Source organism: Fringilla coelebs (assembly GCF_963513975.1).
Source record: "Fringilla coelebs genome assembly, chromosome: 6".
Lineage (NCBI taxonomy): Eukaryota > Metazoa > Chordata > Aves > Passeriformes > Fringillidae > Fringilla > Fringilla coelebs.
The window spans coordinates 12,873,665-12,887,302 of NC_140034.1; the positions used below are offsets into that span (position 1 = coordinate 12,873,665).

The 13,638-nt window shown below is 49.2% G+C and overlaps 1 protein-coding gene across 4 annotated transcripts in view; it reads left to right on the forward strand.

The window, feature by feature from the left end:
- Positions 1–10,089: 10,089 nt before the first annotated feature.
- BCL11B (BCL11 transcription factor B) overlaps positions 10,090–13,638 on the forward strand; it is a gene marked incomplete at both ends in the record, with an annotated part of 90,971 nt that continues 87,422 nt past the window's right edge. For all 4 annotated transcript variants that reach the window (XM_084207155.1, XM_084207157.1, XM_084207156.1 and 1 more), the window contains one exon: positions 10,090–10,147. In XM_084207155.1, coding sequence (XP_084063281.1) covers positions 10,090–10,147 — 58 coding nt within the window. The remainder of the gene's footprint in view (positions 10,148–13,638) is intronic.

Genomic DNA, 13,638 nt, shown 5'->3' on the forward strand with positions numbered 1-13,638 from the left:
AGTATGTGATTGTTTGCTTTGCTTATAAGCATTAACATGTTCTCTTAAAAAATATTCCTTGGGAAAGTATCTATTGAATTCTTGAGCAATTTAGTGGAAGGCACTGCAATTATTTCTGAAGGGGGATCAGAAAATTCACAAAAGACAAAATGAGCATGTATATATATATATATATACATACACACATTTATATACACATATATATGTTTAAAAAATAGATTTAAAAAAATTCCTGGGCTTTGGTGTGGAGGCTCTGAGCAGCAGCAGAGCTCCCTCTTCTCAGTAGCTGCAACATCATTACACAAAGATACAGAGACACGGGAGCCACTATTCAAATGCAGCCCCTCAACTTTGTGACCACAAGTGGGTTCTATTTTGGTCTTGCTTTTGAGGCTGCTTTTGATGAAGGGATCAGAGTTTTTTAGCTCCCTGCCACTACATGTTGCTGTTGACCTCTACCTGCTTCTAGCTTTTAGAACTTTGTTTCCATTTCCATTTCTTTAGTGTGAAGGTTGGGGATGGGATCTGTATTTTTAAAACCTTGGTGCCAACTGCTGTGTGCTGTTGTACTGTGGCTGACTTTTGCTTCCTTTACATTTCCTCTTGTGTTGTAGATCTAAGTTGTCCAAAGTATCTGCTGGAGTATGGCCTCTGGACCCACAAATCCTGGTGACCTGGGACATAAAGTGCTGTATGACAAATCGATTAAATTGGCTATAGAGTTTCAAGAATTATTTAGGTGCCTAATGACCACTGGTTTCAGTATCAGGCAACCCCCAAATTGAGAATTTGTGCATTGTTTCTCAGTGGCTTGATGTGTCCCTTCAAAATCAGAGTACTTTCTAGACTTTTTTAACCTCCCCTCCTCCCCTCTGAGCAGACAGTAGTTTTGGTTACCCAGCATTGCTCTTGTATCTCCAGACAACATCTCCAGTGGTCTGTCATAGATTTTCAGTCCTCTTGCATTCCATTTTATCTTCAGGCAGGGTTACAGCACAGACCATGGAGCACTCACCCAGAAAATTCAAGGGTGTGCAGGTGTAAACCTTGAGTACCATCTCTGTATGACATTGGGGGAATTTACTCAAGCTGACCCTTGTCTTGTACAGCTCATGAGTAATCACATGACATTTTCATATTGCTGTTGCTTAAAAAGAGAGGCAGAGGTGCTGTTGGAAGGTGGGTTTTATCTGTTAAGAGAACTGTTTTTCATCCTGGTAATCTTGCATTTTTGCTTCAGTCCTGCAGCTTGGCTGGGTGACCTTTCAAGGTTAGAGGAACACCTTTTATGCCTCCTTTTTCTTATTACTGGGACAAGCATTTCAATCATTACACACCTTTGTAAACTACCTGGAGATGCATGGGAGACATAAATGCAAAAGTAAGATTATTGGTATTGCATTATTATTTTCCCCAAACAATTCACTGTTTTCTACAAATCAGAGCATATGATTTCTTGTTTATTGTGTAATAATAGCCCTGTGCTGTGATGGTAAGTAGGACACAGATACAACTTTTCAGCAATGTACAGCACTCTTTCTTATCTTTAATTAAATGCTATTCCCCTGTATTGGAACGCATTCTGTGATTACACATGTTTACAGTCTCTAAGTAACTTACCATCAAATACACTAATGAAAATCAGTGCCCCAAAGCAACTTGTGCCTTTTGTCCTGTACCATACCACACCTCATATTTTTTTTTAATTGGTACTTCCAGTTTCCGTTTTAAAAATTAAGGAGTTGAATTAAGCACTTTTTTATGAATTTCCTCCAACCATCTCTGCTTTTGATCTAGGGACATGTATCTATCTAGCTCTCTGCCCTTCCCCAGCACAGTAACCCCTGGGGATACCATAGAGCATAGAGATGATACAATTTAATAAAGTCACAATAAAACATCCAAGGCCTTTCATACTTTTTCACTTTCTTTAACTCAATTTATTTTTCATTTCATGGACAGAGATTTAGTCCTGGTATTAGTTTATGATTTTGCTGAAAGAATTACCGAACACATACAAAAAGGAAATATTATTTTTATTATTTATTTTGTGCCATGTATACCATAGGAAAAAAAAAAAAGAGTTGAAATCACTTCAGTACCGCTGTGTTTTTCATTACAAAGTTATTACATATAGAAATTACTCCAAATTATCTGAAATGAATGGAAATTATGAGGTTTAAATTCCCCAGGTTACTGCAAGCACAGCACTGGAAATTTATTTTGTCATCTTGCTGAACATAATTGCTACAACAAAATTTCTTCCATTTTACAACCACAGCATAACTTATTTATACCAGTGTTGTTGTAATTTTACATCAATAAGTTGCATGGGAAGGAGTACACAGGTGGTAATTGAAAACAGTAATTTGTAGTGGGGTCCAGGTGGAACAGTTGGCTCAGAGAAGATTTCGTTTGCTGCTCTGTACAAGCTCTGCTTCTCGGTGGCCTTTGACTAGGGTGCTATCAAACCTCTGGTCCGCCCAGCACTGAGGTGGCCTGATCATCCAAAATTACCTTTCAGAGCAGCAGTGGAGGTGAGGGGAAGAACTGACCCGTCCTTGTGGCACTGACCTGCAGCTCACACTCCGAAGCCAGAGGCAAGGTGCAAGGGGAGAAGGTGAAAATCACAGCTGGGAGAGTGGGAAGCATGATCCCGGAGCCAGCAGCAGCACCCTTGAAGGAACTGAGCTGGAAGAGAACGCAATCCAGGGCTGGAGCAGGCGTGTGTGTGCCCATGTGGGTGTTCTCAGTGTGTTCTGGCCAACGCCAGCTCTGGCCCCTGGCTTTCCTGCTCAACTGTCCTCAGCAAGTGTGGCAAGACATTGTCATTTGTTCGTCAAAGGGAATACTGTTACTTGATCATTTTCAATTAAGATGTGAGTAGTTGCCTGAGACACGAGCAATGACGCTAACACTCATATTTTGCTCCACTCTTTATGAACAGGAATGTGTAATTTGGGTGCAATATACAAGCACTCCCCGGCCAGGCATCCACATTTCTGCGATCCGTAATTGTCAACAGGAATAATGAAACTGCAGAGGCTGATACTGAACCTAGAAACTGATGAATTTCCCTGTTTGAGTTCCGTTGCACAAGTTAAAATAGTAAAAATAATAATAAAAACGATGCTGATTTGTTACTATGGATATACCCTATTTAAATAAAATAAGGTAGGATGAAGGTAGAGGGAAAAAGAACAAGAATGAATGGGTTGCTGCTCTCTTCTGATGTTCAGACACAGATTTTCATGATTCACAAGAGACAGGCTGGAATGTTTCTGTCATTAGTTCAAGCTGAAGATTTCATTGCAACATTGAGAGCTTAGAGGCCTTTGTTATTTTAAACAATGTAAAGATTTCAAATCCTCTTAAAATGATCTGAGAAGGGAAAGAGAAGAAATTGGGTGAAACTTGCACTTGAAGACAGAGGAGAGCTGTACCAAATTTCAGCTTGTGTAAGTTCTGAGGAATACCTGCGGAAGGAAAAGGGTTTCTTTGTCCCCATCACATGCCAGCCAACTTATACATGAATCTCTCATGCAAGACTATGTTATGCATGTCCATAATGGACCAAGTTTTAAAAGTACTTCTTCAGACAAAAATAGCCCTCAAGTTCTGTTGTTTTCAGGGGGTTTTCAGGGATTTTTTTTGGGGATGAATTTAGTGCTGCTTCACAAAACTCAGCTTACTGCACCAAGCAATGATGGCATTTGTTTTCCAAAGGCAAAAACAATCCTTGGATTGAAGTAGCTAGAAAAGATGTGCCAGTTTTTTTTAAAAAAAACCTCCCCAGCAACAGTGGGTTTTTGCCCATCTTCCTTCAAATATTTTTTTGTCCTAAAGCGGGTGCTGTGTGGATGCACAAATGGCATTCATAGTGGGATGGAGTACTTATAGCAGATGGAATGCTTGACTCCTTTTTGTGTTGGATGCTTGTAAAGCATGTTCCCCTCTATCTGTGCCTGTCAGCATGTGCACACAGGTGTAGGGAGTCCTATGCAGGATGAGAGAAGGTGCTGGATGGAATTGTTATCTTTTGGAAGGACCCTCAGGTTACAAACATGGGGGCAGGTTTGGCTCTCCCTGCAGCCCCTAAGGTCCTGCAAGTGATTTCAGTGGAGACACAACTGAATATCTACTGTCAGAAAGTCTGATGCTTAAAAGAAGGAAAACATGAACTGATCTTGCATTTTATGTGATTTTTTAAAAGCCTCAAAATTAAAACAGTGGCTTTATTCTGTTCTGGCTTGCTGGTTCCATGAGAGTTTTTTTGTTTGGTATTTGGTTTGGTTTTGTGTTGGGTTTTTTTTTCTCTTTTCTGTTTTTGTTTGTTTGTTTGTTTGTTCATTTGTAAATTTTTTTTTGAGAAGTGGCATTGTTTTGCTCTTGTTTATTTTTATTGAAAGTAGGTGCAGGGGGGAAAACTCAGCCCCAGAATTTGGACTGCTATCTCGTACATTTGACACTGGGAAAGAGTTAGAAAAATGAGGGACTCTATGTGACTTGGGAAAAAAACACCAAAAAGACTCAGCAAAAGAACTCACAGACCACTGGCTAAGGAAGAGACTCCAAGGAAGGTTTAGAATGTAAATGTTGAGAAAAATCTCATTTTCTAAATTCACTCCTAGAAACATCAGCAAGTCACAACCACCAAAAATAAGGGGACACCAAATGTCTTGAAAACACAGCAAAATCTTCATCCCTTTTGCCTCACTCCAAAAAGTCTTGGGAATGGGGCAGGGGATAATACATTATCCTTTTAAGCCTTCATTTCACTGCACTCTCAAATACACCAGTGTCATGGAAAAGAAAATCAAGTGAATAAATGTTGCAATTTATATATATTTGAATAGATAACAAGAACAATTTTACTGTTTGCCATAAATGAAAACCCCACCAAATCATTCCTCTAATTGAGGTTCTGAAGCTCTGTTTATGGTTGCAAAGTGATTTGATAAAAAAAATTACACATTTTGAGTTATTATATCACCCAGAAATTTGATGCCACTTAACTATGTAATTTTCAGAAATGATATAAAACCACTGCAGAAAAATATTCGGGGAAGCCCAAAAGACCTCTTTTTATCTGTTTTTATGAGTCTAAAATGAGAACTCGCAGAGATCCTTGCTCTGTATGTGAAGGCTGAACTGCCACCTCGGGAGCTTTATTAATATGTATGTAAATATGATCTGGTTAGATCCTGTGCTTCTGTGCCATTTCACAAGGTGGAGCGGCTAACTAAGCCGAACAGATCAACGCCCTGCGCTTATTTCCTTTTTTTTTCCTCTCCCAAGCAGCAACATTTAAAGATTCAAAGAGAATGAGGATGGCAGCCTCATTTATGCAAGATTGTCTCAAACTTCCTTCCTTCCTTCCTTCCTTCCTTCCTTCCTTCCTTCCTTCCTTCCTTCCTTCCTTCCTTCCTTCCTTCCTTCCTTCCTTCCTTCCTTCCTTCCTTCCTTCCTTCCTTCCTTCCTTCCTTCCTTCCTTCCTTCCTTCCTTCCTTCCTTCCTTCCTTCCTTCCTTCCTTCCTTCCTTCCTTCCTTCCTTCCTTCCTTCCTTCCTTCCTTCCTTCCTTCCTTCCTTCCTTCCTTCCTTCCTTCCTTCCTTCCTTCCTTCCTTCCTTCCTTCCTTCCTTCCTTCCTTCCTTCCTTCCTTCCTTCCTTCCTTCCTTCCTTCCTTCCCTCCCTCCCTCCCTCCCTCCCTCCCTCCTTTCCTTCCTTCCCTCTCTTCTTTCCCTCCACTCCGCCCCAACTTCCACACCTGTATCAAAAACAATTTACTTCTAACTTAGCATAAGCTTTTACATTAAAGACTAAGCAGAAACCAAAATGACATCACACAGAATCTGCAGCTACAATTTTTCTTCCACTGAAAAGTTGCTTGACCAAATGGAGAGAAAGTGGAAATGCATTCAAAATATGTCCAAGTGGCACATCAAGATTGTCCTCCATTAATCTATTGGGACTTCCTCTTTACACTGATGCTGATGCTATTTATGCACCTATATCTGTGCCAAATTTTAGCTGAAGACATTGCATGATTAAAAAAACAAACAAAACAAAACAAAACAAAACAAACCCAAAAAAAACCAAAAAAAAAAAAAAAAGGAAAACTAGAAGATAAGCCTCTGCTGAGAGTTTTCGACTCAGCATGCTTTGCTGTATATAGGATAAAATGGAATATTTGACATCAGATGAGCTTGTTTTTTCCCTATAAGGATGGTGTTTCTCTATGAGAGCTCCTCAAATCCCTTACATATTATGAAAACAGAAAATATTATTAGGTTAATACAAGATATTTAGTGCAAGAGAGTTCTTTCTCTCCCCTAATTTAAAACAAGGGACCATAGTACTTTTAAAGCTAGCAAAAACCCTGTGTTCATCTGGCAGATTATGCTCCCATTTTGCTTGGCCTTTTTTCCTTTCTTTTAGACATATTTTTGTGGGGGGTTTGCGTGTTTTGTTGTTGTCGTGGGGAGCTGCCGCCCCAAGTTTGCAGGCCGGTGGCGGAGGCCGGAGCTCGGCCCCATCCCCAGGACAGCGCAGAGGAGGCTGGGGGGGCTCAGCCCCCTGCGCCGGCGGCGGCCGCCCAGCGCGGCCCCGCTCTCGGGACAAAGCGGGGCGATGCCGGGGCCGCCGCCGCCCGGGCGGCCCCCGGGGACCCCGGACCCTCTCAAGGGGCTGCTGCGGCGGGTGGGGAAGAGATAGAAGCGCGGGGCCAGCTGCAGATGGAGGCAGGTCGAGGGATAGGTCAAGGTTAGAAAGAGCCTGCTATTGATCTGGCTTTGAACGCGAGACAGGGAGAGCAGAGAGACTAAAGGGGGAGCTGTGAGACAAGACATTAACAGCTTTCAGTGCTAATGATCACAAGTGCCAGACAGGGGAGGAAAGAGAAGACTGAGAAATCACTTTGGAATTTTTTTTTTTCCTCTATTGGGATGTATTTTCGGAGGAGGAGGAGGAGGCAGGCTGGGGGTCAACCTCCGAAGCCTTGCCCGCAGCCGGAGAGACGGGAGGGGAGTTGCTGCGGCCCCGCTGCCCCGGGCAGCCGGGGAGTCCGCCCGGTCAATCATTGCCGGCCCTTATCTCCTGCTCTCGGTGCCCACTGGAAGACACTGGTTAATCAACAGATGATGCCCAGTAACTTCCCGATAAGCCGCGCTCCCAAGGGGTGCAGCTTCCTGCAGCTCGCCGAAGAACGGCGGCGGCCGCCGGCGGCCGGACTTTGCACCCTACAAGGGCCCCGTGGCCGCGGCCGCAGCCCCGCGGCGTGGCCTGGGGCCGGGCCGCGCTGAGCGCAGCAGCACAGCCGCACAAAAGCCTCTCGGCCTCGCCAGCCGCGAGCAGAGCGGCATCAAAGCGGGGAGAGCCGTGGGGGCAACTCCATCCCCGCTGTTCGGCCCGGGCCCCTTCCCGCGGGGGCGGAGGTCAGCGAGGGGAGCCTCTTCTCCCCTCCTGCTCTCCCGCGATGATGCCGCATCATTTACCCCGACTCGGACACGGCTGCCCCGCAGGGCAGGAGTGGGCGCTCCCCTCGGGGCCCCGGGCCGTGGACCTGTCCCTCCCCGCCCAGCGGCGGGGCCCCTGCCGCCACCACGGTCATTTTCCTTTGCAGGACCCCGCAGAACAAACCAAACACACGGGGCGAACAATCGCAGCAGTTTAAGCGCCGTTAATGGTCTCGGACGTGTTTGTCGAGCGTTAGTGGAGGCGGAGGGCCGGGCGCGGGCACGGAGGGCTGTGCCAGGCTGGCCCGGCGCCCACCGGCCGGGGCTGGGTGCCCGCCGCCCTCGGCACTCGCCGGGCCGGGCTGCGGGGTCTGGCAGCGCAGGAACGCGAGCTGTGAGCGGGCGGGCGGGCGTGGGGAGGGAGAGGCAGATTTGCTGGAGGAGGCGAGAGCGATGCTGTTTAGCCAAATTCTCCTCAAAGCTGATTAAGGGCACCGAGATGAATTCTGGTCCCCTCAAGACTCTCATGCGATTTAGTACGAAAACCACACATTTAATGTGGAAAGTAAATGACACGAGTGCGGCGCGGATCTCCAAGTGGGCTCCGGGTACAGGCTGGTTCCCTGGTTTTCTGCTCCATCTGCCTTCGAGCCCCCAGGCCTCCCCTCTCCCCGTTCCTCTCGCCCTGGCCAGACCCGGTGCTGAAAAGCTGTTTGCACCGAGCTGTTTACTTATCGGGGGAGGAGGGAGAGAAACAATCTCAGGAGATGGGCCGGGAAAGCGGAGATAGAAGGGAAAAAGTTGGTTTCCAAGAATCTTCCAAGTTAGAAACGCACGCAGTTCTGGGCATTTACCTGCGTGTGAAATAGAAGGACAAGTGCACTGGGATGCAGCTCCTGGGAGCTCGGCGTCTCTCCGTTCGTGGCTGAGACTTAATATCTCCAAGGAAAAATAGTCTCTGCCAGGATTTTAAGGGAAGGGGGGTTGGGGGGTGGGAGAAGGTCGGAGCGTGTGTGCGTGTGCGGATCGGGTGTGCGCGCGTGTCCCGCTACCATCGCACTTCGGGTAGGGAGAGAGGAGGGGGAAAAAAATCCCTTTCCCCAGCCCACACAGATATTTGTGTTGTTGTAAAACTGTTTGAAAGAAATGCAGGGGGAACGCGCTCGCCGCCGAGGAGCTGCGGCGGCGCCTGGAGGGAAGGAAGAGCAGCCCGCGACCCCTGGGGAGCCTCCGTTCCTGGGCACGGACGGAGGGAGCACGACCCAGCGCCGAGCCGGGGCGGCGGAGAGCGGCGGCCGCGATGAGCAGCGGCGAGGCGGCGGCACGGGCGGGCAGCGCGGCACGGGCGGGCAGCGCCGCCGCCTCCCCCCGCGCCCCCCGCGGACCCCGGCAGCCTCCCCCGCCCGAGCCGCCCCCGCTGCGGCCGGCGCCGGGCTCGGGGAAGTTTGGCCGTGCGTGAGGATGCGGATTTATTCCTTCCCCCCTCTCTTTCCCTGGCCGCCGGCCCTCCGCGTACTGAAAGCGGCAGCGCACAAAGCCCGGAGCGGCGGCGAGCCCTGCGTGTGCCGTAGTTGGTGTGTGTGCGGTGTGTGTGCGTGTGCGGTGTGTGCGGTGTGTGCGAGTGGCGTTTCTTGTTCTCTTGCAGGGTACAATGTTAAAAAGCCACCGCTAGTCGCCCCCAGTGCTCCTACTCTCTGGGTCTTTTTGTCTCTAGTGCAGATTAAACGTCACGTCCGCACTTGAACTTGAATTTTATCCCATTGTACAGAGGCAGCCCCAGCCATAGAGAGACAGAGCGCTCCCAGAGAACCAGGACTCCGCCATCTTCACATTGCAATATATAATAGTAATAGCCAGCACCAGCCCAGCTGCACTGGGGGCTTCCTTCCTTCCAGTCCCAGTGCCAGGCGAGGGGGGAAGAGTGCAAAGTGGTGCAGGAGCACTGGCAATCCAAAAGCACCAGGGCAAAGCAGTGCCACTTGAACTGGGAAAGAGGAGACACAGTTTCGGCTACCCCTTTTCAAAAAAATTCTCTCTATATATCTACCCAGCAAGGGTCAATCTCTGAGAAACATTTTTTTTTGGCGATTTTTTTTTTGAGTGGGGGCTATCCCAATTCTAGTACTTTTCTTCTTTTTTTACTACAGTTTTTTTTAATTTTAAATTTTTTTCTTTTTTCTTTTCTTTTCTTTTTTTCTTTTTTTTTTTTTTTTTTTTTTTTACCCTCTTGGTGGAAAAGCGCACTTGCCAATTTGCCAAGCACTCTGGAAAGAGGGAAAGAGAAAAGTGTCACTGGCGGTGCATATCCTCCTAAGTTCAAGAAGAGATCTGGAAGTCCAAGTGGCAGAAGCAGTGGAGAAAAGACAGTGTGTGAAAGAGAAAGCGAGAAAGAGCTTTTCCTGATGATGATGATGATGATGATGATTTTTAATTGAGAGGGAATCCCAACCAGTGCACCACAGCAGCAACAAAAAGGAGGCGGTTTTTTACGTTTTTGATTTTTTTGAAAGAAGAATTCGATAAAGAAGAAGAAGAATAAAGAGGGGGAAAAAAAAGAGGAGGAGGATCGTCCCCCCAACACATCCCCCCAAACCAGTGCAGCTCTCCAGGCGATGCCAGTGTAAATGCCAGGGCAATGTCCCGTCGCAAGCAGGGAAACCCGCAGCACTTGTCACAAAGAGAGATTATCACACGTAAGTTTGAACTTGGAACCAGACCGAGCCGAAATCGAGAAGCAAAATTAGGGAAGGGGAGGAAGCGGTTGGGGAGGGGGGGTGTGTGTGGGGGGGAAACTCCAGGAGCAACCAAAGCTGGTAAATGACTTCAGAGAGAGGGAGAGGAGAAGGGAATTAAAGAGGGGAGGGGGGTGTGCGGCTGGGGGGGATGGGCTGGGGGTGGAGGGGGGGAGAAGCCCGAAGTTTGCTGTGCGTTTTTGCAGCGGTGCGGAGGTGAGGCGGCCAGGCAGGCGGGAGGGCAGGCGGCGTGGAGCGGGGAAGGAGCTGCCGGCGGGCAGAGCGCGGCGTGGGGCGGCGTGGGGCTCTCCCGGGGAGCGGCTGCGTGTGCGGGGGGCGGCGGAGCGGGGCGCGCTGCTCCGGGCCGGGCCGGGCCGGGCCACCCCGCCGGGGCTCCGCCGCTCCCCCGAGGCCCCGCTCCTCGTTCCTTGCTTCGGGGGCAGCACGGAGCGGTGGGAAAAGTTGGCCGAGAGCCTCGCCTCGGCGTGACAGCCGCGGAGGGTGGGGGGAGGAGGACCAAGGTGGGCAGCAAGGGAGGGAGACGCGGAACGGCCGGGGGGACTTAGCGGGAAGCACATGGAGACGCTGTGCCGGCGGCGGCGGGGCCGAGCCCCCCGGCACCGGAGCGCGGGGCAGGTAGACGGCCCTGCCCGCCCCAGGTGCATCGCCGGCGGGGGAAAAGAGCTTTCCGAAGCGCGGGGCAAGGCAGAACCAGCTCGGCTGGGGCTAGAGGCAGGGCAGGGGCTGCCGAGGGGCCGGCTGCGGGCCGGAGTGTCTGTCGGTGGCGGGGGGCGCGAGGAAAGCCGAGGCGGGGACCGGGGATGGAGTGCACGAAATGCGGGTCGGGCAGCGGCACCGTCTCGCCTGCGGGGCAGGAGTGGAGGCTGCACTTTGCTGAAGCTCCCATTGTAAGTGAAAATACACACATATACTCCAACCCGCCCCCCCCCCCAAAAAAAAAAAAAAAAAAGGGAAGGAAAAAATAGAGAGGGGGAGGGAAAGAGGCATCCCCCCTCCCCCCAGCACCAGAAACCCCCTCCTCCCCGTTCCCACCCCTAAAGCTTCGGGAGAGGGGAGAGTGCCTGCAGGCAGAGTAGGGGGCAGGTCCCCGAGCGGGAGCCCCGCTCCGCCGCTCCGCCGCTGCCGTCCCCGGGGGCCTGTGTCGAGAGGCGGGGGGGAAAATGTGGGGGCGCCTCCCGGGGCGTGCGGCCCCCAGCGCTCCGCGCTGCTCCGACGCCTCCGGGGCACGGGGAAGGGGGAGGTCGGGGGGGTCCCCATTTCCCTCCTGTAGCATAGGACAAGTTTGGGGGGTGGTAAAAAAATGCCCGGCACGCCGTGGCCCCGCACCCTGCAAGCCCGGTCGGACCCCTGCCCCCCCCGCCCCGCAAGACGAGTCCGCAAGTTGTTGTGCTGCGGGGGGCGGCGGCTCGCACGGAGCCAGCCCGGGGTTGAGCCTGAGCCGCGGCGGATCCGAATATTTATGTTGAGATTTTAAAAAATTTAAATAAATAAATAAAATATTTCCCCAGCTTCTCTCCCCTCCCCTGAAAGCCAAGAATAGGAGCCATCTGCCAGGAGCATTTGGTGCTTGCGAGCTCCTCTCTTTCTTTGTTACCGGTGATAAATTTCTGTTTGTAAGATTTCCTTGGGAATCGAGATATATATGTGTATATAATTTTTCCACCTCCATTGGGATTTTCTTTTCACAGCGGAGGGCTGCTGGGGGACGGTTTGAGTTCCGAAATATAAAATTCTTTCGCTGTTTCTGTTTTTTTTTTTCATATATATATATATATATATATATATATATATATATATATATATACACATACACGCACATACATATATATATGTTTAGTTTTTTTTTTAATGTGCATCTTTATTTTTTAAAAAAGTACCCTTCACCCCACCTCCAGCCCATCAGCTGGTGGAACCTTGATGAAGATGCATCTGGTATTCAGCTTTTTCTGGGGGGGTTGTTTTTAATTCATTGTTATTTTGGAACCAGATTTGCATCACCATAAAAGGTGGATTCCCCCCTTCCTCAACTTCCTCCCCTTCGTTAATTGCATTTTTGATTTTAACCATCCGGTTTGGAAAATGTCTTCTCCTTTTTGTTGATGGCTTCTTATTTTGCCCCCCTTTCTGTTTTTAAATTTTCTTTTTAAAAGAAAAAGCAACAACAGCCACCTAAATCGACCAGTGTAATTTCTCCCACTTGTTTTCTGTCTCACTTGCGAGGAGATGTGGGGTGTTGAAAGGGGGTGTGCGGAAAATCTGTTTTGTTGCGCACGTCTGAATTTGTTTCAATGGGTGAAACATTTCTTTTCTCGCTGCTGTTGCTGCTGGGGAGGGGGGGAAGGGGGGTGGAGAAGAGAGTCAGGTAGGTTTGTTATTCCAATTTGATCTCCCTTTCCGATCGCTTTACTTGAAGGTAAATAATGAGGCAGGAGAGTATTCAAAGGTGCCGAGGAGCTGCGTGTACAATGGGTTTAGCGGGAAGGCTGGGGGAGGAATGGAGAGCAGAGCAGTACGAGCTTCCCTCCCTCCCCTCTTGTATTTATCTATCTCTCCATCCTGAGGAAGCTGGCGGAGAAATCAGGCTGCATACTGAACAGTGGCAGAAAAAAAATGAAGGTATCCAGGGGAAGGAGGTGGTGGGAGGCGGGGGGGCGGGGGGAGCTGCGTCGGGCTGGGGTTGGGGCTGGGGAGCAGGAGCGCAGGCATTTCAGCGCACAGGTCTGAGCCTCAGCTGCAGGCTCGCCCGAGAGGGGGTCGCAGGCTCTGCACTCCTCGGCAAGTGTCATTCATGGGGGAAAAGCAGCCAGGCAGTGTCCTCTCTAAAGGGGAGTTTGGAAAGTAGTGGGCAAACAGAATAGGAAACCAAAGCACTTACAACAAAATAGAATCAATTCCAAGCCAAGCGCCCAAAGCCAGGATGAAGTGATGCTGTTTTCAGAAATCTTGTTGTTATGTTGCGTTTAGCTTGGGCTTTTTTTGCCCTGTCTCCCTTTTTGGCATCTGTAAGGGGAGTTGCATTTCAGGATGGATTGGAGGTCTCTGCCAGGCAAGGAAAGAGATGGGGATAGAGACAGAGAGAGGGAAGGGTTTTCTGACACTGTTCAGCTGGAGTTTATTTGGTTTCATCCACTTGGTGTTTGGAGAAACGTTTAGATCCCGAGTGTAAGACAAACAAACTCAAAAAATGAGAGAAAGTGCAATGTAGTTGTGCTCCAGAGTTGCAGCATCTCATTAGCACAGTGGTCTTTAAGACTGCAAAACGGAGTGGCCTGCCTGTGTTTGCCAGGCTCACCCAGGCAGCCCTGTAACCGTGTATGTGCAGGACAAAAGAAAGAGGTGAAACACATGGAGAGAAAAAAGCAACTCTGGACCTTTACCGCTGGTGGACAGAGCAAACTTGGCAGCCAAGCTCATTTAAATGGGTGGACAAT